The sequence below is a fragment of the Pteropus alecto genome, unplaced genomic scaffold (assembly GCF_000325575.1).
Source record: "Pteropus alecto unplaced genomic scaffold, ASM32557v1 scaffold95, whole genome shotgun sequence".
In the NCBI taxonomy this organism is placed as follows: Eukaryota; Metazoa; Chordata; class Mammalia; order Chiroptera; family Pteropodidae; genus Pteropus; species Pteropus alecto.
The window spans coordinates 5,404,572-5,432,264 of NW_006441071.1; the positions used below are offsets into that span (position 1 = coordinate 5,404,572).

A 27,693-nucleotide genomic window follows, 5' to 3' on the forward strand; every position below is an offset into this window, starting at 1 on the left:
GTTTTGGTTTATTTCTCTGTAGTGCGAGAACTATTTTTTTAGTCAAAATTATGCCATAAAACTCCTCCTTCCTCTACACTAACACCCTTGCCTCTGTATTTATATTTTGCTGGTGCATTTAAAATTTTTTTTTAAGTATGCCAGATTGCTCTGCCTTGTTTTTAAAGATAGAAAACTGGATTTGCTCCCAGGGACTCTTTCCTAACTAGGCCAGTTTAAAAACTAAACAAGGATTGAGTCAGTTAATTAATTTAAATGAGATTACAAATCAAAAACATATTACGCAATCTTGATTTAATTACTACATTTTATTTACTTAATTGAAAACACACTGTAGAAAGTTAGCAATCTGGACAATGACCAGTACGCTGTCTTCTTTTCATTCTATAGGCTAAAGGCTTTGAAAGCAAGAAGTGTAGATGATCCTGGTCATGACCTTTGGTTCACTCAATCCTTGGATCAGTAGAGAGTCATTGAACTTAATCTTAGGCCAGAAAGGTCAGATACGATTATCCCTGCTCTCATTTGTGGGGGTTTTGGTGCTAGTTAATGAAGCAGTGCAAACCTTTGGTCAGAGATGTTGGGAGGTTTAACACTTTTTATGCAGAAGTATTTGTATCCGCACTGGTCAGTAGGTTTGATCTGCTCTCCTACAGGTATGTGATATTTTTCTCTTAAATTTTACTGGCCAATGTTTTTCAGTTAATTCCTTGTGGACAAATTGTGGTTTTGATCCCAAATAAATCCTTATTTTAATCCTTGAGATATGATGGTATGAACCTAATCTCCCTATTAAGCAGGAAAAAAAATGAAGCACTTTTTAAAAGAAAATTCAATAATTGAGCTAGATGGAATGCGTGAGGATAAGAAATAGAGGATATATTACATATCTATTCTCTAGTTCTGTGTTTTTCTTTCATTAATTAAGTTACTTATCTGTAAGGAACCTCAACATAGCAATATCCTCTAAAATAATGTTTTGCAATATTGAACATATATTTTAAAATCAATGTTAACCAACAGTAAGGGAAATCTAAAGTTTTGAGTTTTCTGGTGGGAAATACTATAGATGAAAAGGCATAATTAAAAATATGTAGGAAGCCACGTCTTAAGAATATCATTTTAGTTCTGCCAAAAGTATTTAGAGAGATTTCTCTTCCTGCTCAGAACTGTATTTAAAGAAAGGGGGTACAGATCCAGCAAGGACTCCATTAACAAAGTGACAGAGTTAATGCTTTCCGTGGATGGCTGGTTAGCCAAGTATTGCAATGAAGTGGATGCTGTATAATGTAATTGAGAAGAGACGAAGAGACAGAAATAGAAGGCGGGGGCGGGGATTAATGAAGTGAAAGAGAAATTAATAGAAAATAATTACAGTAAAGAGAGAACAAAATAGAAAATGAGAGAGAAAGAGGGATAGAAAGAGACAGAGAGAGAGACAGAGACAAGAGAGAGAGGGAATGAGCAAGCGAGAGAACAAGTATTTTCCTGCACATTTACGTGCTCATAAGAGACAAGGAAAGTACTTAGTCTTCTTCCCATGTTTTCTATGTGTTATTCTAATAAATATTTAATAGAGAAAAGAGAAAATATTGTAAAACTATAGTTTTATGTCACTCCAATAGATGAAGCAGTCCTCCATTATAACCAAAGCTGTACAGTGTTTTAACTGTGCCGAAGAAAAATATGGCAAATTATGTAGTCGGAATTGTGATTACATGAAGCTAACTCACTATAAATCCCAGAGAAATCAGTCGTTGTAGAAAGTAGACTGCCAAGAGTGAGGTACAGCAGTGGGAGGTAGAAGAGGGAGAGTGAAGTTTGCCCAAGGAGAATAGTTCTCTCTTCCTCCCGTATAAAAAGATGGATATGTTTGCCTTTCTTTTAGGTGTCTCTGTTATAAAATGCATGCATTTGTATCCCTTCCCTCAAGTTTTTATTTCTTGCATCTTGACTTTTCTCTTTCTAAAGTGATTCTTATTGGCATGCTATATATTTAATTTGTAAAAATACACTACTTTAGTATGTCGATAGGGTTTTGGAGAGAAAGACGGGTGACTAATCTAAGCCTTTAAAAAAATCTCATATTCTTTAGTTGACAATGGGCTATTTCTTTACCTGCTTAAAGCAAAGGAATATGACAAAGGAACCCTTTATCACATGATGACTAATTTTAGTTCTAGCAAAAGGCTATCTGTAGGTTAACAGGTTGCAGTGTGGGTTTCATTTACTCTTTGATATCCCTCGATATAAAAGCTATATTGTTATAGAATCATAGAATTTTAAAGGCAGATGGGAACTGATAAGTTAGCTTGTTCAGTCTCTTCTTTGTACTAAAATGACTGTAAATTAAAATTATGCTTCTAAGTTTTAGTTTTCCTGTTCATACTCACATTGTAGTGTCAGAGAATAAAATGAATTCCCGGAATAAATTTGACCTTGGAGGAGAAAGATAGCTTACATAAAAAGTTCATTAAAAGCTTCTCGTCCTCCTTTCACACTCGGGGTCTGCTTCCTGGACCTCCACAAACATTTCTTCCCTTTGTAGGAGAAAGCCGAAAATCAGTTTCTGACTCATACTAGTTCCTTATATCTACCCCCTCCCATTTCCAAATGTTCCTTCAGAAAGTAAGGGAGGATAACTGAGACCATTGGGCCACGAGACCTAGCCCTGTTAATTGTGCATCGATTCCCATTCTTTGTCATCAAAAGTTTGTCTATTTGACTTCTAATGTATGTTTCTGCACAGAAAGTGCCCAGTCTTTCTTCTTTGTGAGCTTTTGTGGTTTATGGAACAGTCGTTTTCTATTCATTTGACTTACTCAACTAAAACTCACTATACCAAAGATTAGGCCTATAGGGCTAACTAGGGAAGCATCCCTGCCTTCAAGGAGTTCAGAATCTAAAAGAGATGATTTTAACATGGAGGACTTAAGGGAGAAAAAAGAGAGACATGACATGCAAAGACGCAGGAGCATCAAATGTAGGTGACAGTGGAGAACCGAAAGGCTAAGGTATGGCCTAGGTTTTGGGGCCAGATCAGGGTGCCTCGAATGGCACACTAAAAAAAATGGAAGTTTTTTCTATGGGTATTTGGAATACATGTATGAATTTTAGCAGAGAAGTAGCTTAATCAGTTTTGGGTTTTAAAATGATTACCTTAGTAGCAGAGTGGGATATATGTTGGAAAGTTGTAGGATCTGTTCATTTTCAAGACCCTGTTCCTAAGGTCACCACCTCCCTCTGATATCCTTTATAACATGTCCTTGCCCATCCATTCAAGGAAGAACCAGTTGTTCCCCTTGATATATACTCATTTATAGTATCTATCACACTGTATTTTTTTTAATTTTATGCATTTCTATCTCTTTGAACAGCCTTTGAGCTTGTATAAGGCATAGAATTTATATTCTTCTTTAAACAATACTTTAAAGTTGTTACTGTAAATTAAATGGAAATTTAATATGCATTTATGGAGAACCTATTATGTTCCAAATAGCAGCAACTGAAATATAGAAGTTCCATAAATCTTACTGATTTGCATTTAGTTGACGCCTGCATTAATGACCTCCAAAAAATCTTTCATGTTTGATGATCTGCCCACATCAAATAATTGAGTTCGACTTGAAACTAATAATAAAATAAAATTTAAAGTAATAATAATATTAATTGAGTTCATCTCCCTTCCCCCAAGAAAGTTATTACTCAGTAACAAACACTTAATAGGTCATTATTTATTTATTATCTTATATATTTGACAAACATTTTATTGGACTTCTACCAGACTAACAGTAAAACATTAGAATTTCTTTTGTTCAGTGGAGAGAGTTCAAACTAAATTTGATTTAGAGTTGGCCTCTCTTAAAAGCATCAATTGGTGTATTGACTTCAATGATAATAATTATTTCCAATATAGGAAAGGATAGCGAAAGATGTTTTAAATTTGTGAAAAAGGTTTTGAATGTGTTGCTAAATGGTAAGAAGTTAGGGGAAGGTAAGGTTCCCAGAAACATTTAATCTATTGAAAGATCATTTGACTTTGCATAATTTTAAGACTTCCTTATAACCACTCAAGAGGCAGTGTGTCTGAATGGGTGTCCCATATAGAGAATATACATTTCAATAGTTGCCATTTAACTTTGAAGAAGTCATTTAGATTACTTAAGTATCTTAGGGCCTTCCAAAAAATTGGCTCATTAGGGAAATCTGCTCCCTCCTAAGGTAAAGTTTAGATATTAGAAGAGCCATAAAAGATTGGCTACTTTGTAATAATAGATGAAAAGATTGAAGAAAAGTTGGTAAAGGTCGTGTTGGGGTATGAACCTTTAAAATAAGTTTTTAGAGAATTTGTAACCTCTGGGAAGAGGAATTGATTTCGTTAAAAAGTAGTAATTTAGAAATGGCTTCATTAACTTATTTTTTTCCTAGAAGTATAATATGCTTGATTCACACCTAAAACTGAGGAATGGGGAATATGAGATTTTCACAAGTATGTAGTAGAAAATATATTTCAGTTCTACATTACGTTCTGTCAAGTCAGTAAGAAACGAACAAAGAAATGAAGAAAATAGAGATTGCGATCAAGGAAGACAAGATGAAATGTAGAGGGAATGATGGTGGACTAGTTTAGGTCTGCTGCCTTCAAGACCCATTCCCTTCTCTGATTTTTCCACTGTATCAAAACCTTGTTTCTAGTCTGTAGACCCTGTATGCCGGGTGACTCACAACTCCCATTCTTACCAGCCTTGTTCCTCAGAGATTTTGGTCTTCTGGAAGGTAAATTTCATCAAATGGCTGACATCTGCTGCCTTTTGAATATGATAGCTCCTGAGATCTTCGCAGCAGCAGTAGTGACTTCTTTCTTTTGGGGCAAATGAGACTAAAGAATTCACATGGGAGTTCTCAGGAGGGCACATACTCATCTCTATTCAGTTGATTCACCACAGACAATTTTAGGTGCTTGTTCTAGGGATGGACAGAATTTAGTCATGTCCTCTCTCTCCCTTTCTTTCTGATGGTTAGTTCATTAAAAATAGTCATCATTTTTTGAACCTGACCTCTATATTTAATATTATCTTTCATTTATTGATTGTATAGGATGTGTCTAACCAGTGCTTGATGCTTTTATGTAATAAAATCTTTTCAGTGATTCTATGACGTAGGTAGTATTACAGCTTTAAAAACCAAAATCCCAAGTCTCTAAAAGTTAAGTAATTTTGTACAAGATCGTACTTCTAGAGGGGAACAGAACTAAGATTCACTATAACATATTAAGTACACACACGCACAAACACACACACACGACTTTAGCTAATGATGGAAGTGGTTAAATAAAACCTTTGGGTATAAAGTAATTTGACCTAGGTGGTGAATTGGAAGGATTTTAGATGTGGTCAGAATAATTCCTTCTCTGAAGTTAACCACAATAACAGTTCATTTTTTGGTTTCTCTGCCAACTGCGACTCCCTAGTTACTTCCTTTTCCAGAAGTTGGAATTAAGTGACCGATATAAGGTGACATAGGAGTTAAGAGGAGTTTATAGTGTTAGAATTTACAGTCTGAAAAGTAAATGTTTTCTAGCTCTCTCCCTGAGGAGGCCCTCCCTCTTCTATGTTTTTGGGAGCCAGTATGTATTTCACGAGAGGGCACAGAATTTGGAGTATGAAGGGAAAATCTGCCATTGTGTGCCAGTAAATGCCAGATCATTTTAGAAAGTGGAATTCTCATTAAAAGCAAGTATGTGACTCAAATTTAAGGTCTACTTCAGATTTCCCTCAAATGCTTGTGGTTTTTTAAAGTAATTATGTTTTTTTTTTTTCCCTCAATTGAAGGAGTTGGTCTGCAATTATTGGAAATGGGGGAAAAGGGTAATTTGCATCAGAAAAGAGTAGGGTTTCCCAACTGAGCTGTTGTGGTCACAGGGGGTGCCATTGTTTTAACTGAGTACTTTTCTTAGGAATGGAAGAGACCTTCATTCTTTATTCTACTAGACTAAATTTCAGCAACCAGAAGTTGAGAAAGAATTCTGTGGTGCCATTTTGAAGCTGATTTAACTAAACATGCTAAGGCTCATGTAGAGTCTACAACTTCTGTCCCCTGATGACAACCTTAACCTGCCTCATGGTGTGTCATCATGAAGATGACATTAGCCATCTTGAGGGATATACATCTAGACCTCCATAAATGTGGAGTAGTGTTAGAGGAGGGGAAAAAACATGGGGAGGCTGTGGTCAGTGCATGTGTTAATATAAATAGGAACTCCTCAAAACATTAGTCACTTGAGAAATTAAACTGCAATGTAGTATCAATACTGAGAGCCATTTGTCAGAGGCACTCTGAAAGGCAGAAATAGCTGAGGCTGTAGCAGAATAATATAATTTATTATTTTTATATAACCATCATGCTCCACGCCTGGAAAGTGGCCAATATTGTACCATCTTTTACAGGAATGTAGATAGAGAAAGATTGATCACTGAATCTTGTCTCAATTCCAGAACAAGTAATAGAATTTGTGGGAGGTGAGAGACAAGCTATATAGAGAGTACCCAAATCTTTGACTATCTGCAGAGACCCTAGTCAGAATTCAACTGCAGGAGTAGTTGTTACCAGTTTTTTTTAACTTCTACTTCGGGAAGTCAAAAATTTATTGAAGAATAATATGGGATCACTAAATATATTTGCTAAGATTTCATAAATACTGTTCTAGGGCAAAAAGAAGAAGACAATTAAGGAAATAGGATGAAGGGGTAAAATTCTGAGCTCAGCATTAAATTTAGTTAGCAGGCATGAGACAAAGGTCATAAATAAATAACCGAGTTTTATACAGAAAGAAATTAACAGGATGTCTTTGCATTGAATGGTAAAGCAGCAATCGCAGTATGTTAATCACTTTCATTGGAAGAGCAGAATTACCCTGGTAAAACAACAACAACAACAACAACAACAACAACAACAAAAAAAACATCCAGCATAATTTTTTTTGCTGAAAAAAAATCTGGATCACTCCCTTGGTTTAGGTACAATAGCAAGTTTTCAGGGAAGATCCTTGTCTGTGCCTACCTATCAAATTTTTTTGAAATTCACTATCAAGTTTGAAATTGCCTTTTCTAGACAAGCAAAGAATGCTGCTGAATCTAAGCCATCCATTTCTCTGGCATTTACTGAAAGCCTAGTGTATTCACAGCCATGAATGGCAGGCACACTGAGGAAGATACAAAAGAACTAGACAGAATCTTTGCCTTTGCTTACCATACCATTTAGTTGAGGATACAAAACTTAAATACTAGAACCAATCAAAGCAGATTTTAAAGTAACCTGCAAGTAAGTGTATAATAATATGTGGCAGATGACAGATAAAATGAAGAGGAGACATGGAAGAAGGAGTGAGCTTACAACAGTGTTGAATTAGTTAGGAAAGGCATGTCGCCTAACAGTAGTGTAGCATTCATGTTTATTTCTGTGGCATCAAGGAGGAATAATGCAGGGTAGGAAATTCAGATATAGAACATTGATCTCTTCCTCCTTATCTGTAGAGTCTCTCCGTCTATCACAGATGGAAATTAAATTGATCCAACAATTTGCTCTCCACAAAGCCATGATGGTTTCTATCTAGTAATTTATGCTTTTCTTGGTGTTTGCAAATCGATTGCTATTATGGAATGCAGACAAATCTGGGCCTGCATCCAGTAGGTTGGGGGATTATTGGAGTGGATATGTGTGTATGCACATGAAATCCTGGAAAAACGGACTCTCATTTTGGTGTATCTTGGTCATTGAATAAAAACTTTCAGGTTTTTAAAGCATGTTTAAATATACTCAAGTTGCATCTTAGGAGATTTATCTGCTTTATTTCATATTGCTACTTACAGGTCCAACTTTCAAACCGCCTTTGTCGCCGAACCTTTTGTTTCAAAAAGGCTTGCTCTACCCCAAGAATATTATAGATTTATAATTTTTTTTTTCAATTTTGACGTAGGAATACTTGCAGACATTGACCTAGTTTGATAAATAAAATGTCACTGCATAAACGCTTGGGAAAGTATACTTTATTTAAACACTCAACTTCATTGTTCTATCTTAAAAAACATTTTTAAAGTCCTTCTGAGGATTGTGAAATTCTTTCAAAACAAATTAAGAAGAAAACATTTTCTGTGATTTCTCTACAGATTCTGGACAATCAGGAAGTCCAAGCCACAATGATCCTGCCAAGAATCCTCCAGGTAAATATGTGTTCCAGGACGTTTGCAATCTGACATTGTTGGAGAACAAAGGTACCACTGTATAGATAAACACCCCATAATTGGTCAGCTGCCGATTTCGTTCTGGCAGGCAGGTATGGTCAGGACAAGATGTGATTCTGTGTGAGTCCTTCTCAGTGGCAAATACTTCTATATTGGCGTCATCACTATTTACCTAATCACCAATGTTTTAATTTTTGTTGGGGTTTTTTTTTTTTTTTGAAAATGAATATATATGTATTTTAGTTGTATTCCTTTCAGGTGCTAAAAGTCATTGTTTGAAAAGCCAAAAAACCTTTTAATCTTTCTTTTAAAATGCACAAGAAAAAATAATGAGTAAAAATTTCCATACTCTTATTATAAGGTGTTATGGTGTTTTCAGTGAAGGATTTTTGCAAACAAGTTTTTATTCTGTAAGGTTTTTATTGAATTCCCAGAATCAGGAAATAATGAAAGTAGGACTTTTCCTTTACTATAATGCATGCCAAATACCCTCTTTATTTTCAGAAGTTGTTCCAGATCTGAAAATAGGCTTTTATAACTTGGCTGTCCTCACGGTTTTATTGCTCTTAAATCTGAACATATATAGTAATTTTGATATTGATTTAGGAAGTGTCTTTTCATATGAGATAAAACTAGTACAAAGAAGAATTTCTATTATTTTATAAAAATCATACTTATATCTGTGCCTTTGGTAAAATAGTACTCTTAAGATAAACTAACAAAAACAAAACAAAGCAGACAAAAAAGTCCAAACTAACCATACATGCCCTCTACCTCTCCAGATAATTTCATCTGTATTTTCATTGAAAATAACCTCTCCCCCCAAAAAAAATTATAAAAAGTAATAATAGAAGTTTTCTCAGGTACACTTGGTTTTATGGCCTTAATGGTTTAATCTTCCTTGTCATCGTGCTTTGCTAACATGAGGTTGAAATATCTGAAGAACTCTAAAACTACAAGAAAATAAGTCAGACTAGTCTTGTTTTAAAATTATGTTAGAAAGATACAGCACATAAGTACTCAAGTAAAAATGCAAAGTCAAAACTGAATATTTTTTCATTCTGTCTCAAATGTATTTTGCTCTTTATTTTTACCTTAGAAAAATTACCTTTTCTAACTACATATTAACTTATTCTGTATTATACAAAATCATGTTTGACAAAAGTAGTATATACTTCAAAGGTAAAATGTCCTAATTAAACATAGATTTTAAAATGTATACTAAGTTGATTTTTCTTTACTTTCATCAAAATCATTTAACATTATTACAAATAGATTACAAAAGATTAACAAAATTGAACAGTTTTAAATATAAAATTCAGTTAATTTATTTTACTTTTGTGTGGTTAAGAAATTAGAATCAAAAAGAAAAACTATTTAGAATATAATAAATTTTGTCAGAAATTTTCTGAAGTTGAGAAAATTTCATTAGCTTGTGATATCTTTAACTTTACTAAATTTTTTTTTAGTTGGCTAATATTTTCCCTATGTAGCATGATAGCCAAAAGTAAATTGTATCCAAACATTTTTTTTTTATAAACCCTCACACTCACAAAGAATGGGAGGAAAAAAAACAACCTTTAATAGAAAAAGTTGCTAAATTATTTTAAGTCAGACTAAATAAAGGGTATGTTCTTTGTATTTGAATGACAGCTTGATTTGAAATTAATGAAGATGTTGTTTGAAATGCATTTCTGAACATGTACAGAAAGAATTAAGATCCTTAAAAATGTTCTCTACTTGAACTTAATGAACAATCTTTGAATAGTTATAGTCAAAATTTGATTTTTCAATATTTGTCAAGAAGCTTGGCTAAATTTTGCTCTGGCAACATTCGGTGTTGTATTGCTTATTCTACCTGTTTGCATATAATATGGTAAACAGAAACAGTTAAGGTAGAACACCTGATATTTTTTCCTTATAAATTTTTCTTGGAAATCAAACCTTTTTTTTGAGAACTGTGTCCTAAAACTCAGATGTTGTAAATAAATGCATATAAGATTAGTTGAATATTGTATATAATTTTTTCAGAGGTAGAATATCATTAAACATGTAATACTAAAATTAAATGCAATATAATTAGAATTTTCTTTGATGATTTCAGAAACATTTTAACATGCTCTGTATATTAATATATCATGGCCTTAACCATAGAGATTATTAAGGAATTCTATTTGATAAAATTAAGAATTCATTCTATAATATTGTGAAATATATCAAGCTACTAGGAACATAGAATAGTTTCTAACTTGAAATGTGAAAAAATCAGAACTTACTAATTTTTTTGATTTACAATCTGTTGGGATAAGTAATACTTATTAAAAGCTCTTTTCATAAGTTTAGCCATGTTTGGTATTTTAGAGCATAATTTAGCTTTAGGAGGCCCTTTTCATCTCTATATTTTAGCTTTGGCTAAAATGTGAAATCTCCAAAGTTGAGTATCAGTATCTGGAGAAAGCATAGTCTATTTGTAGGAAAATTCAATCTTCTACCATAAGCAATGAATTAATCAAATCACTTGGCTGCTTTAACTATTATAACAAAGAAGAGCTAAACTTTTGAAAAAGATCATCTTGATTGCCAATACTTTATTATCACTTGTAGTTTTCCATTGGGAGATGTGCAACCCATGGCAATTGCTACCATCTACGCCTGTTTATTTCTTAACAGCTTGGGAAGAAATAGCAAAAATTCAAGCTCTTTTAGGGATAAAGGCTCTTTGAAATCTGTTGCCTGCTGTTGACATGAAGGTAGAATCCCATCCAAATCCTCCTATAAATGCAGATGCATGTGTTTCCCCACAGACTGGGCACCCACTCTGGCTTGGCTTTCCTCCAGTATCAGATTTGACTGTCTGACATGGAGACCATTTCCTTGCTGAATCCTCTGAACTTGTGGAGGGTGACCTTAAAGTTCTCCAAACTGTAGTATGGACATCTACAGATAGGCTTTTAGTTTTTAACTTGAGTTTCTTGATTGGAGTTAGTACTTAGTGAGCAAATCAAACACAGGCAAACAAAAACAGCACATTCTGGAGAGGTAGGATATCTGATATTTGTTATTTTAAAAAGCATTTAAGTAGTAATTTATCGCATATCTTTATACTATTTATGACTTAATATTTTGTTTTTATTCTTTATTATATGGTGGGAATAGGCTCCATAACAATTTCAGGGCTAAGGTACTCTAAAGATTTGATGGCACCCAAGGATATGACATTGTTGTTTTGGTCAAGAAGCATGGGGCCACTTCACTCTTTGTGATGCACATTTCCCTTGTTTATGGCTCAGAAGTTCTATGTTTATGTTCAGTTACATCTTTTTGAACATCAGATTAATCCCTTCTAAGCAAGAGAACTGCATCCTCTCTCAACTATAGCAAACGACTGTTCTGGACCAAACGAGGGTAAACCATTAATTTAGGGACTTATATTATATTCAGATTTGATTTTATTTCTAATAATTAAAAACTGCACTGCCACTTCTATGAAATGTGTGATTGGTATATAATCTTTTAAAATTATCTTTGACTTGTTCTACTATTTTGTGTCTCTACATTTCTTGGGCTGTGCCCTTTTAGATTTCCCAATCTATTTGTCTAGTACTAGAATGGTTAATATCAAAGGATAAGAAGGCAATCTAGAAGTCCTATGTTTATGTTCAGTTACATTAAAAAAAAATTAAAAATTAAAATAAAATTCTTCCCCCCAAAAAATAGAAGTCAAATTTTGCCTCTAATTCAGTTTGACACTGATACCTCATTTTGAAGTTTAGGAAGGCTGTACTTTTGTGGGACACTCTCACTTGGCTAGAAATATAACAGACACGTTGAATCCTAGGGTAGTTTTTGTAAATTCTATCGTGTAAACTTTCTAAGTATTCTAAGTATCATTAACCCTAGCTTTCTTACTTGGAATGACATGATTTATTCTACTTTTCTTTTTTGCAAGTTTTATAGAGTGCTTGTGCTATTTTCTGTGTTGACTTTTGCATATAGTCTGACAAGGAAACCTCTGGGAATCATGAGGATAATATATTGGGTGTATATCAAATAAGCTGCCTTATATCCTCTCTGGAACAAAGATGGAACCAAAGAAATAACTGAATAAATTAAGCAAGGAGTATCTATTAGCTATAGCGATAGATCTGTCTTGGATTTAAGAAATTCTTTAAGTTTTAAAAATTTTGATATTGTTCTTTCCCCAACCTTATTTTATAGATACTGAGACTGAAGCCAACAAAGGGTTGTCATGAAAGTAATGAAAACCAACCAATTATCAAGAAAATAAGTTCAGCATCTGTAGTTTTGGTTGTCATCTGTTGAGATCACTAGGGCCCATATTTACTTAATATTTCACTTTGTTATTTTCCCTAAAACTTAGAATTTGGGACAAACTTGATAATACTCTCTACTAGTGATAGAAATAATAAAATGCTTTTCTTTACTATTTGCATATAAAGGCAGATAAATTTACATTGGCCTTGAAGGACCTTATAGAATATGTTTTATCTTAGAACATGGTGTTCAGAGTTAAAAAAAAGAAAATTTAATTTATTTTTAATCGCAGCCCATTTACTCCTTGTTTAATAAGTTTATACCCTTTGCATATCCTCATTTATTGTATCTACCAGAATCAATATGTTTTTCATGGGGGAAAATGCACTATTTCATGATACTTAGAAATAATTTTAAATTTTAGCACTAAACAATGTGCAACATCCTATAAACAGTCTTTCTATTCATAAAAGTATAAATAGAAAGACACTAAAAGGATTGGTTAACTGTGGTAAGACCTGACGTTGTAGGTAAAGCTTTTAAGTAATTTGAGAATGAGGTCGGTGTGAGTCAGTGCTAAAATCAAAGGATATTTTTTCCTAACAGATTTTTTTTTTCAGAAATATTCTTTTTTATCCTCTAACTTTTTTGAAGACATCATATTCTGTAAAGTTCTTAAATACTCAGATTTAAGGTAGAATTCAGAGTAAAGCAGGAGAAGATGAGGAAGGTGTTTTCTTCACAAATTACTCTTAAAAAAACAAAGACACATAGCCCTCGGCTTATTTTTGCAGGCTACCTTATGGATACTTGTGTACAACCTACTCCTCAAAAGTTAATCCACATAGCAATTGGCACCGTGTCCCGCCTCTACAATGATTCTAGCCTGATTATTTATAATATTTAATTTTGGGGAAAAAAGACAATTTAGTAATATCCTATAAGGTTATAAAAAAAGGAGATTTTTTCCATATCTTCCCAATCACCCACTCTATTAGGCAACAAATAATAAAACTGAATGCCCACTATTCGCTGAGTTCAGGATTAAATATTACATTCTAGGAGATAGAGTGTGGGTCAACTAATGTTGAGTCAGCTTAAAATAAGGAGTAGAGACAGCCATTTGTTCTTGGGGAGTTGGGAATATACATCATTCCACACTAAGAACAATAAACAGTCCAGAAAGAACTGTTCTATAGATGAACACTAACTTTAGAATTAAATTTCCCCCCTGAATCAATGCTTATGTTTTACAGTGATCATAAGGACCATGAGGTGCATGAGCAGATTAGCCAACTTCTTTGGAATTCAGCAGTCAATTATATCCATGGTAATTGTAAGCATCAGATGGTAGAACATACCTGACAAGTAGCAGGGCTTGGTAAAAGTGAGGGCTTTTTATCCTACTTTCTGTTTTAGTTGGGTTGATTAAAACTTCTTGAAGGAAGTATCATTCGATGTTGAACCAGAGAGAAGCGTGTTGGATTTTTACCCTGCACTCCTAAAGACTAACAATGGCAGAGACAAAGTTACAAATCAAGATAGGAAGCATAAGCATAGAATGTTAGAGATTATATAAAAGAGGCAAAAAGCATTTTCAGGTCTCATGGTGAAATAGAATTGTAATTTTTTTATAAAGTCAATTTTGTTCTAAGCGTTTTGACATCTAAGGAAATATAAAATGAAATTTTGTTGCATAGTTTTTAATAGTGATAAGAGAAATAATACAAATGTTTCATTAGAGATTGCTTTTCCTCTGGCAAGACTTTATCTCTTAGTCCTTGTGTTAACATTGTATAAATATTTTTCCCACTTGCCTTTCCATGGTGTTACTACTTTTTTGAAGCCACCAACTCTTCTGTCTCCACTGAAAATTTTTTGTCTCTTACTTTTCCTGGCCCTCTCCGTATATCTCCTTTGTTCTGCTTACTTCATCCTAGCAATTTATTTCCTACTTTAAAAAATGCATCTTTGCCCCTCATTCAGACAACGTTCTTTAATCAAGTGTCCCACCTCTCTCTTCTTTATCATGACATGACATAAAATACTCTAAATCCCTTCTTGACTTCTCCTGCAACTGGGCTTCTGTCCTCACTGAAGCGATTCTTATTAAATTCATGATTTTTTATCATAGGAGTCCAGTGACTCCTTTTCATTCTGTTTCTGCTTCCATATTCTTGAGCGTTAATTTGATTCAGTTGACCATGCTTTACTTAAAACTTTTCCCTTACTGTAAAGAACTTTTTTTAAAATTTTATTGTGGTAAGAACACTGAAGATGAGATCTACCCTCTTAAAAAATGTAAAAGTGTATAATAATACATTATTGTTAACTATAGTCACAGTGTTGTTCAACAGATCTCTAGAGCTTATTCATCTTGCTTAACTGAGACTTTATGCCTGTTGATTAGTAACTCTCCATTTCCTCCTTGCCCCCAACCCCTGGCAACCACCATTCTACTTTTTGATTCTATGATATTGACAATTTTAGGTACATAATAAAAGTGAAATCATCCATCATTTGTCTTTCTATGATTGGCTTCTTTCACTTAGCATAATGTCCTCAAGGTTCATCCATGTCGTTGCAAGGTATTACAGTATTTTCTTTTTTTTTTTCACTGTATGCATATACCCCCTTTTTTTCATCCATTCACCTGTCAATGGATATTTAGGTAGTTTCCACACTTTGGCTGTTGTCAATAGTGCTGCTGTGAAGATAGGAGTGTAGATATCTCTTCAAGATCCTGATTTCAATTCTTTTTGATAACTACCTAGAAGTGGGATTGCTGAATCACATGGTAGTTCTTTTTTCAATTTTTTGAGGCTCTTTCATACTATTTTCCATAGTGGCTGCACCATTTTGCATTCCCACCAACAGGGTACAAGAATTCCAACTTCTCCACATTTTCCAAATACTTGTTCTCTTTTGTGTTTTGATAATAGCCATCCTGACAGGTGTGAGGTGATATCTCATTGTGATTTTGATTTGCATTTCCTGATAACTAGTGACATTGAGCCTTTTAAGGTATACTTGTTGGCCATTCATATATCTTCTTTGGAGAAAAGTCTATTTAAGTCCTTAGTCCATTTTTAAATCAGGTTATTAGTTATTTATTGTTGTTATTTTTTGCTGTTAAGTTGTAGGAGTTTCATATATATTTTGGAGATTAACCCCTTATCAGATATATGGTTTGTAACCATTTTCTCTCATTCTATAGGTTGCCTATTGATTGTTTACCATGCAGAAGCTTTTTAGTTTGATATAGTCCCACTTGTTTATTTTTGCTTTTGTTGCCTGTGCTTTTCTGGTAATCCAGGAACCTTTGTATTTTCTTTCACTTGCTTGTGGTGATTTCTTCCCTGAGTTAACCAGATTTTTGTCTTTCATTCTCTCTGTGTCCTCTGTTCCCCCACCCACCTCTTTCCCATGACTTTTAGGTGCAATCACTTTTTGTTATTCCTAGATGTGTACCTTTGGAACAGATCTCTCTTCTAGTGTTCCAGGCCCATGTGCTTAACAACTTTTTGGACACGTTTTTCTATGTGACCCATGGGTAACCCATTAACATTTCCAAAATTCAAGTCATTTTCTTTTCCAATAGATTTGAATTTTTCTTTGTGTAAGATACGTTGGGACTACTAGAATCTACCCAGACAATCTTGGTTAGAGTAGCTCATGAGTTCTTTTCGAAGAACTGCCTTTCTCATCAGCCACATATCCATTCATCTTGTCCTTTTAAAGGACTCTCCGATCCCATTACCATTATTTGGGCTCTAGACATTATTTCTTATGCCTGAAATTGTGCAAAAACCTTAAAATTGCCTCTATTTTTCCTCATTCTTTCTTTCTCTGATGCTATAAATGAATACACTTCATAAAACACAAACCTGACTTTCTTAAAAGCTCTTGATGGCTTGCTCCTTATGTACTCATACTCTGTGTCATGGTTTGAAATGCTCTTCAGATACTAACTAATTATACCAAGTTCCCTTTCTTTTCCTTTTTTCCAAGTGCTATGCTCTTTTCTTTGCCAGGACCACCATATCCACCTGCAAACTTTGTTTATCCTTTCTGTTCAAACTATTCCATGTATCCTATCAGATTCCCCCAGGCAGGGTTAGACATCTTTGTCTCTATTATGATTGGTGTTTTATATTGTAAACTTTTGTTTACAAATCTCACCCACAAGTAGAAAGTTAAATTTTTTTAAATGACAAATTTACTGCTTTAATCCATTTTTTTTTTTTTTTTGCTTGATGGCTTTCAGACACATTATTTAACTCAAGAAAACAGGATGTTGGTATTTATAAATTGTGAGTCCAACTTCTCCACTTTACTTATGAAAATAGGGCAAAAAGGTTAAGTGATTTGCCCAAGGTCCCAATTAGTTATTGGCAAAATAGTCATTTTTTCCCCCATGGGTCAAAACTTGAAGTCAGTGGTATTACCACTACATTATTATTACTTCTCTCCTTGTCCCTTCTCCCCTTCCCCTAATAAATAATACCATTTAGTGTGGTACATTGCCTTGTGATAAAGTGAGAAAAGTAAGTATTTAAGAGTATGCACTGCTGTGAAAGAGAAAGAAATGAGAAATCTTTCTGTTGAGATGTTTTAGTAAGACTGAGTCTGGGGCTCCTGGCACTCATAGTGCGTGCCACACTTGAGTCCCTGGGAGCGAGCAGTTGTGACAGCTGTAGCTGCTAGGACAAAGGGTAGCAGGCAGAGAGTGAAGAGATAATGGAGGTGAATCTTGAGTGACCCTTGCATTAGTGGGAATGAACTTGGGGAGAGATGTTACCTGAGAGATTCTGGGGCTGTGGGATCAGGGAACTGAGGAAGGAGGGGGCTTCCTCTGCAGCGTGATGTTATGGTTGCTAGAGCTCAATAGCCCCCATCTTGTCCTCTTCTCCAACTTTTCTCCAGGTTCATGTGTCTTGCATTTATATAGGTCACAGACCCATTCAGTACACAATCATAAGTGTAATTTAAACACAGTAAATATTCTCACAAAACTGTGAGGGAAAAAAACTAGTTCTTGGGCTATAGTTCATTATTCAAGCTTTTGTTTTTCCTAACTTGATAACCATATTGCAGAATCTTGTGTATCTGAAATGATGTCATAAGGTAACATAGAGTCCAAGTGAATTTTTAGTATATTGATGTAGGCACTTAATTTATACTGCACCTAGTTCCAGAAAACTGTCAGGAGGCCTTGCATTTAAATAGGTTGCAATTTGTCACATTTTAGAAGATACCGCTATAATATATTTTTCTTTCTTTGTCTAATATCCACGTCTCTCAAAGGGAAGGTTAGAGATCCCATGTGAAAAGAGGTCTCAGTGATAACTATCCCTAGGTTACATTGTGATTAGATCCACTGCTCTGCGCAGTTTTTGTCATTGCTCTTTCACTCAAGTATCTCGGGTTCTTTTTACAATGACTTCCTGCATCTGATGTTTCTTCTCAATTTAAATTCTTTTCCCTCTCTATATTTACAAGGATTGCTTTTGGAGCATATGGCTACAATTTAATAATGCAAAGCATTTTCCTCCTCACAGCTGGAAAGCTGGGGTTGTTCTGTATCATAGATAAGAGTGGACTTCCTCCAGGCTGGTTAAAATCACTGATCACTTGAAAACCTAAGCTTCCTGGATATATTGTCCTATACAAAGAAAGCCAGTGAACCCCTACTTGTATATTAGAGCATCATAATTGGAAAGAGGGGACAAATCTATAGTAATATTTTGCAAGTGGAATAAAATACTAAAAAGTCTATTACCTAGATTTAGCTACCTGAGTTTAAATCTATTTCTATCTCATATGATTTAAAGTTATCAGGCAAATCTCTTACTCAAACCTCATTTTGTCTTTCTTTTTCTGTAACTATAAAAGAGTATCAAAATATCAAGTAATTTAAACTAAAGACCTTTGTGTGGTAATTCGACTCTTATTGGCTTTTGTATAATAATGTCATTGATGGAAGAAGAATTTAAGAAAAATGAGATTTTGGTTTTAAAAGTTGTTACAAATCCTTTTGGGTATTTTGACTTATATGCTGCTCTTCAGGGACCTTGCACTCTTTCATTTTATTTTATATAATAAAATTAGGGTCAGACTCCTGTTTTCACTGAAATATTTCTAATTCTTGATCCAGTTAGAGATATTCCCCCCCGCCTCACTCTCACTCCGTACCTTGAGCATATCCATGTCCCTGTGGCATTCAGGAAGAAGAAAACAAGAAAACCACTTGACTTTCAGATTAGAGTTTATCATTATTAAAATCACCACATGTACTTTTTTAATGTCATGGAAAAAAGTGACATGATGTATTTATTTTTCATATATTGTCTGGTTCTGTTTATATGAAATGTCTGAAACAGGCAAAACCATAAAGACAGGAAGTGATTAGTGGTTGCCAGGGGGTGGGGGAAATGGGTACCTGACTGCTAATAGGTATGAGATTTCTTTTAAAGGTGATAAAAATGTTCTGGAGTTAGATACTGATGATGGTCCTACAACTTTCTGAATATACTAAAAATGTCTGAACTGTACACTTTAAAAGAGTATTTAAATTATATCTCAGTAAAGCTGTGTCCTTCTTAATATAGCCTTTCATGATGTGGTCCCTGGTTTTTGTTTTTGTTTTTGTTTTCTTTCCTAGTGCCACCTGGAGAAAAGGGTATGGGACTACAGTCTAGGATAGAGATTTGGAGGTTCTTAGCCTGGGGATCAGAGATCTCTGGGGGTATAGGAGGAGGCTCCAGGTAGCCACTGATACAAGGAAGTCACATGGAAAGTGGTGTGAGTGTACGTGTGCATTTCTCTGGGCTACCTTGGATCTTGGTGGGGTCTTTTACTCTAGTGATGTGCACAGGCCACCAGCAGGTACAAATGACAAATGACACGATGTATTATAAGATGCTATCTCCATTGTTTATGTTGTGTCTTTTTTTTTTTTAATACACTAGAATTTGGGTTTCAAAATTTGATGTTTTGGATTGCAGTCATTTTCTGAGTTTAGCTACTTTCTAAGCAGAACAGTAGTTTCTAAAAAGGTAAGTAAGGATCATAAAATTATCATCTTCATCAGGACATAATAAAGCACTCTGCCATTGTATACTTAATATGTTCTAGTTGATATCCAGAAATAAACCACATGAATTACCTTACCTTACACAGTGTTGACAAGTGAAGAAGGGAGTATCTATGAGTTTTTGAAAGAACATATAGATAAAGGAGCAGAGGGATGAGGAAAGGCCACTGCTGGGGTTACTTTTAGATGAGGAGGGCAAAATATTTTTAAAAAGATGATAGTTGGCACTGAATCTTAATGTGTTGTTATTTTTAAAAATATTTACATTCTGTCCCTTTTAGTAGAGCATCTAGAATTTTAAATAATTTTCCTAATCTCTGTAGCTGGTATTTTTGCCTCAGGTTATCATCCTTGTGAAAATTTTATTATAGGTCCATACTGATCTCCATTATGTGCAAATCTGCTTATTTTGTTCCCCTCCTTATATGTTTCAAAGGTTCCCTAGACTCTAGGCTAAATCTAATCCTTAACATGGCATCTAATACAGGTCTTCATGATGTGGTTCCTGCTTTCTCTTCCACTGCCCACCTGGACCTTGCATTCAGCCTTAGCCTTAGCCATGTGCCTCTCCTTTGTCCATGTTGTTTCTATGCCTAGAATGCCTGTGCTCCATTGACATATCGTCAGAGCGACTTCTCTAGACCCTCTCTGCAGTACAATTTTACAGTTATAGCACTTACTACATTTTTGTCACTATTTTCTTATCTGTTGCCCTTAATGGATTTTGAACTATTTCAGGTGAGGATTGTTCTCTTATTTATAAACCTAACATCTAAGGCAATGCCTGGCCAGAGATAGTGTCCAAAATTTTATGAAATGGAGGCTTAGATCAGTAACAGGCTAAATAAATTGTAAGCTGTACTGCAGTAGTGAGGCCATCCCTATGCCCAGAACCTGACCTAAGCCAGGAAAACCAGGTGTTTCATAGAGACAGTTACAGTGGGCCTCTTTTGCCATGTAGGCACATCACACCCCATTGATGACTATTTGGGGATGTTCGAAGCTCAAAAATTTGTTTTAGCATAGTCTAATGATGAATTTTGTAGGGACGTACCAGACTGAGAATTGTGGTGCTCTAATGTAATTACTGATTCAAAATACTTGTCTCAGATGGATTGAGTTTCTCTTCTAATCTGATGAATTACAGAGAAGGCCTTTTTGCTATTTTTATGCCTTTGTTTAGTGAGTGTACTATAATGTTGCTAGTTTACATGATAATGAATGAGGTAACAGGTCAGAGAGCTTGATATAAGTGGGAAAAAAATACATGACTGATAGTAGTTAATATCTTCAAAAATTTCCTGATTACACAGAATGTTTTCCATTCACTTGTGATTCTTTTTATTATAGAATATTGTCACTTTCTAAAAATTTGGAGACCATTGCTTATAGATCACTCGCTTAAGGATGTAATTTTTTTTTCTACTATCGAGGCATAATTTACATAAATACATTACATATCTGTCTATTGTATTTATATATATGAAAGGGAAGGAAAAGGAAGGAGATATATATGTGTGTGTATATGTATATGTGTGTGTGTGTGTGTGTGTGTGTGTGTGTGTGTGTGTGTACACAATGAGTTTTGACACATGTATATACCCATGGAACTATCACCATAATTAAGATGATAAGCATTTCCATCTTATTTAAAAGTTTCCTTTGACCGCTTTGGAATCCATCCCTTTCTCTACCCCCATCATCAGATGACCCCTGATCTACTTTCTGTCACTATATATTACATTTCTAGAATCTTACATAAATGGTATCATACAGCTTGAATCCTTTTTTTTGACTTCTTTAATGCAACATAATGACTTTGAGATTTATCCTTATAGTTGCATGTATCAATAGTTTATTCTTTTTTGATTTTGGAATAGTAACCCATTATATGGATATACCACACATGGTGTGAGGTAAAGGTTGATGTCCTATTTTATTAAATATGGATATCTAGTTAATCCAGCAACATTTGTTTAAAAGACTTTTTCTCTTCATTGAGTTGTCTACCCACTCTTATCAAATATCAATAACCATGTAGTCATGTGTCTATTTCTGGTCCGTCTCATTGATCTTTTGCTAACACCAAAATGTCTTCTTGATTTCTGTAACATTATAATAAATTTTTAAATAAGTTTTAAAAAAGCATTTTTAGGTCCTTTGTATTTTTATACAAATAGGAACATCTTACAAATTCTATCACCAAAAAAAAAAAAAAAGCCTTCAAAAATTTTAATTGAGAGTAGTGAAATTTAAATTAGGTCTATTTAGGTATATAAAATAATTATCATTAGCTATTTAATATAAAGTCCATATTTCTGACTTCTGAGTCAGATTCTCCCAGCCCTTCACTAAAATTTCCATGAGAATATATAAAGCCTTAAAACCTTTTTCTAAGTGTACTGAAACTGAGACTGAAGGATAACCACTTGGTAGAATCTTGGAAACTTATTTAAATTAGGTCTATTTAGGTATATAAAATAATTATCATTAGCTATTTAATATAAAGTCCATATTTCTGACTTCTGAGTCAGATTCTCCCAGCCCTTCACTAAAATTTCCATGAGAATATATAAAGCCTTAAAACCTTTTTCTAAGTGTACTGAAACTGAGACTGAAGGATAACCACTTGGTAGAATCTTGGAAACTTATCACTTAACTATATGATCAGTGTAGTTAGATTGAATTTTAAAAGTGGAGATTTTCTTGTCTTTTATCCCTGAAAAATAGCAGTGTTGGTTCCCTGAGAAGTTGTAGATGTGCATTTGATTCATCCCTGCTATCATCCCCGAGAGTCAGAGATTTTTCCTTATCAATTTAAAAGGCTATAAAGCCAGAGAACAACAGGATTAGGAAATGGAGGAGAGAGAGGGAGTGAGGAGGAGAAGTATGGGACGACATCTCACAATCTGATTCCATTTTCCTTCAAAAATTTTCCACTCTGGGCTAGAGCCTAACTCTTAGCACCATAGACATGGCCTTTTGTAAACTTGGTCTCATCTGTCCCTCTAGAGCTTCGCATTACAGAAAGTATCGGTTTTCAGGTGCTACCTGGTAGGGTCTTATGTATCTAGGTGGCAAGGTGACAAGACCCCACTTCTTTATATTAGAGGCTCATTAGATGAAGGACCAGCCGTCGTTGGGAAATGGTTAGGAGCTGTACTTATCAACTTTAACACTATTACTAGTAATACAACTACTTCCATTAGCAATAAGCATTTATTGAACCCTAAGCACTTTGTATGCACGTTCTTATTTAATCTTTCACCTCAAGTCTATGAGTTCAGCATTATTATTCCCATTTTACTAATGGGAATTGGAAGGGTTAGAGAGTTAAAGTATTTATTTAAAGTCATTAATTAAAAACGAACAAACTTAGAAATTGAATTGAGGTAGTTTAAAGTGCTTAGCACAGAGCCTGTCATATAATAAACACTTCAATAAATGGTACCTGCTATTATTATTATTATTATTATTATTATTTACTTATATTACAATTAGGTAATTTACTCAAAGTTCGTACAGCTGGTAAATGATAAAGTAGGAATTCAGATCCAATTATGTCAATTCTATAGCCCTCAGCCTTAACCTATATCGGTAGACTTTATTCACAGTATCCAAGGGAAAGCCACACACTTTTCTGAGGCTAAAGCCCTAAATCTGGATCGTCTATCCTTTAAGTAAAGAGAAAACCACAACAGAAAATATTTTCAGAAGAAACATATCTTTGAAAGTGAAGAACTAGAAGAAAATTTCAGAAAACAATTTGCTCAAAAGGAAGGACTTACATGAAAAGTGAATAGATGTAAGAATAGTTTCATGAACAGAGTGTACCATATGAGATAAGGAAAAATAGCAAGAAAACTAAAGTTGCTTCCATACAATTAAATTCTGCATTAGAAGAATAAGAAATAGAACTGATATTGTGGAAATAATCAGTGATATAAAGGGTAAACATTTAGGAACAGGAAAATCCTCAGATATATAGCTATAAATATAAGTGTAGATATAAACTAATAATGAGAACAGTAGTCAATTAAGCACAGAGTTATGCCTAAGCATTATAAATAAGATTATGGATATAAATTACAATGTAAGGAGTAGTTCTTGAATATATATAAACAAGGATCTTGTAACAATTATATGGGTCCCAAATTCCAGATCACAATTTTTAAAAATTGTGGCAAAATACACTTACAATTTATCATCTTAATCATTTTTAAGTATACATTTTAATAGCTTTAAGTTTATTCACAGTTATGCAACCAATCTCCAAAACTTTTTCATCTTGCAAAACTGAAACTTTGTACCCATTAAATAACAACTCCCCATTCTCCACACCTCTCAACCCTGGTAAGTACTATTCTGCTTTGTTTGTATGAGTTGGACTACTTTGGATACCTTATCTAAATGAAGTCATGCAACATTTGTCTTTTTATAGTTGGTCTAGTTGCAGATTAGATTTTTAAGAACAGAAAAGTGGAGGAGGTTGGAGGAGTTGGATAACTAGGAATGACAAACCCATTTTCTCCTTTTAGGAAAATTTGTTGTCAGGTTTTGCTAAAGACTCTTTACTGTTTACTTTGATCTCTATATTTGCTTAGCTTTGTTATTAGGGAATCCTGATTCTTGGTGTCAAGTACATTTTCAGCTCAATTGATATGGTCAGTGTTTTTTTTTTTTATCATATTGATAGATTTTCTGATAGTGAACTGCATTCATTCATGGAATAAACCCTATTGGTAATAATGCATTGTTCCTTTGATATCATTGCTGTATTCAATTGGAATATATGAATTGGATATATTCAGTTTTATTTAGGAGTCTTAAAATTGCATTTGTATATGTGCTTGGTCTTTAGTTGGTTGTTTGCTTGCCTTGTTTTAATGTGGGAGGTTGCAAGTTTAGTTAAGTTTTGCTGGGCTAATAAAGGCTCAAAGGAGAGCTTTCTTCATAAGGAAATGCCATGTTTTTTAAGGCCCAGGAGCATGTAAATAGTATTGGAACTTAAAGGCTAGGCAAGGAATAGATAAAATCCAGCTGTGCAGCCATCTGTACCTGGTGCCATTTTAAAAGGTGGTTTTTAAATCACTTTCTTATTCTGTTCTAAGGTTTTCAAATTTTAAAATGAATATGTATCACCCGTGGATCTCTTAAGCTGCAGATTCTGATTCCCAGGGTCTGGAGTGGAGCCTGAGTTTCTGCATATCTAACGAGCTTCCAGGTTATGCCAATTCTATTGGTTCTGGAACCACACTTTGAATAGGAACATGCTAGCTCAGTGGTTCCTAAACTTTGCTGCACATTTGAATCATCTGGGGAACTTTTAGAACATCCTTATGTCCTGGTCACATCTATACCAATTAAAACAGAATAGCTGCGGGTGGAAGCCAAGCATAAGTTGTTTTTCAACAACTCCAGGTGGTTCCAACGATCAGCAAAACGTGGGAACCACTTCACTAGGGTAATTGGTCTATTCAGGTTTCTACTTTGCTCAATTTTGATTGCTTTTATTTTAGGAAGTAATTACCCATTTAAGTTTTTAAAATCATGGTCAGTAAGTTGCATGTGTTATTCTCTTATAATTATTTGGTTTATGTTTTTTTTTGTTTTGCTTATCTTTTCAAAGAATCATCTTTCATTTGTTTTAAATATTTCTCTTTTTTATTTTACTAATTTTATCTTTCTCTTTAATCCTCTTTTTAACTTTTCTTGGGTTATTTTTCTGTTTGTCTTGTCAGAAATAATTTTTTCTTTTTTTCAGTCATTTTCTTTAAAATGCTTTCTATATGGTTTATAATTTTTCTTTTGATTTTTCTATTTGATTCGTGGCTTATTTTTTTTAATTTTCAAATAGTTTAGGAAATTCAGTCACTTTTAATTTTTTATGTTTTGGTTTTATTTTCCAAAGATGAGATAATATGACCTGAAAAAGTCTCTACTTTAAAGAACTTGTTTACTCTTTGGTAAAGGACATGATTAATTTTTATAAAATTTCCATGGACATAACAACAAAGCACAAGGTGTATTTGAATGATATAAATTTAGTCTTAATCTAATAGTCATGTTCGGTTCTAAAGATGCATTCAAAATTCTCACTATGTATAATTATTTTTCAAGTTTCCTTATTTTAATAGTTTTTGTTTTATTCATTTCTCCACAATATTATTTGGTGCATGTGTGTGGCATTGGTGATTTCTTTTCTTCATTAATTATGCCTTTTATCCATTCATAATGTTCTTTATCCTGTTTATTGTAAGATGGCCGTTTATCTTACCTGCCATCTTAACCTTTGCTAATTGACACTGTTTTCTTTTTGTTTGAATTTGCCTTTTCTTTTCACCTACCATTTTATTTTCAACCTTTTGTTCTTGTTATCTTTTTGTGTAGTGTTCCTTGAAAATAGCTGAGTTTTATCGGCTTGACTTAATCTAATGCTCTCTTTATGGGATAATTCAGTCAACTTATATTTTTTGTAATCACTGATATACTTGATTTTATTTTTTCTATTTTATTTTCTATTGATTATTTTTACATCTTATGTTTTTATTTTTGCTGTCTTAAGTTCCTACTCATTGTGTTTTGTTTTCTCTTTGTTAATTTGGAAGTTCTACCTTCCATTTCCCACTCTTGAAATGTCTCTATTATTATTTGAAAGCAATATACAGTTTTCCTATTAACTTATAGGTACTATGATTATCATCTGTAATTTAGAGAAGAGAAATGTGAGGGGTAGAAAGTTGCCTAACTTACCTTAGGTTTGCATAGTAAATGGCAGATCTGATTTTTTAGAATAGTTTAACATAATTTAACATATTATTTAATTAAATGTTAAGTATTACTGTACTGTAAAAATAAACACAGTCCACTTAGTAAACCATAAAATATTGTGCTAATTAAAAATTTGAAAGAATTAATGATATTCATGGAAAATACATAATATAGTTGTCCCAAGACCAGAAAAGAAAACAGGAAGGAGTAGGGTAACTTTCAAGAGAGACTCAAAGTTATCTAAGAATCTTTTCTGAAACATATTCTGGGAAGATGATTTTACTAGTGAGTTTTCCAAACTTTAAAGAACTTTTCATATTCTTTTCATAAAAAAATTATTATCCAACTCATTTTATGAAATATGCACATAACCCTGATATGAAAACTTGACAAATAATATACACAAATTCCCACAAAGGTTATTCCAACTACATATGGAGAAGTTGGAAGAAACTGTTAGTAAACCAATTCAACTGTAAATTAAGAGTTATTTTTCATGGACAAGCAAGATAATATAATCTAAGAATTCATTAATATATAACAAATAAATACTGTAAGAAAAAAAGAGTAAGCTCTACTAATGCCAAAAAAGCATTTTAAAATATTTAATAATTATTTTGATCAGAAAACATGTTTAAAACTCTGAGAAAAGTAGGAATAAGTGAATATATCAAATGATGAAAAAAATCAATCATCAATTAATAACCAACACTATCATTAACTGTGACCCTCTAGAAGTAATCTCATCAATATTATAAATAAAAAAATTCTGCTAGCACGATTTCTATTTTACATATTTTAGAATGTTATATTCAGAGAAGTATTGAATATGCATCTGAAAAAACCCAACTTTATTATAATTAAATAAATGAAAATTATAGAATTAATGATATTTTTTCTCTATCAACTTGCCACAATTAAAAACAAATCCCTACTGATATGCGTAATATATAATTCTGGCAGTAGGGTGGTGACAGGGATATGCTCATGATCTGCCAGAAGGAGTATAAATTGGCAAAAACCGTTATGGAAAGTAGCTTGACCATTTTTACCAAGAGCTTTAAAAGAGTGCGTGTCCTTTGACCCAGTAATTTTACTTCTGGGAACTCCAGCCTAAGGAAATGATGAGAATTGCTGACAGAGATTTGTGTACGAGGATGTTAATGGCAGTGCTGTTTATAATATTTTTTTCTAAAATGGGAAATAACCTAAAATGCCAAACAATAGGAGAATGGTCAAATAATGTATGATACATTATGCAATGTATTATAGTACAAGCGTTAAAATCATGCTTTTGATAAACTATTTAAT

At 33.6% G+C, this 27,693-nt stretch overlaps 1 protein-coding gene across 6 annotated transcripts in view; it reads left to right on the forward strand.

The window, feature by feature from the left end:
• NFIB (nuclear factor I B) overlaps positions 1-27,693 on the forward strand; it is a 219,464-nt gene that overhangs the window by 117,113 nt on the left and 74,658 nt on the right. For all 6 annotated transcript variants that reach the window (XM_015594522.1, XM_015594523.1, XM_015594524.1 and 3 more), the window contains one exon: positions 8,166-8,219. In XM_015594522.1, coding sequence (XP_015450008.1) covers positions 8,166-8,219 — 54 coding nt within the window. The remainder of the gene's footprint in view (positions 1-8,165; positions 8,220-27,693) is intronic.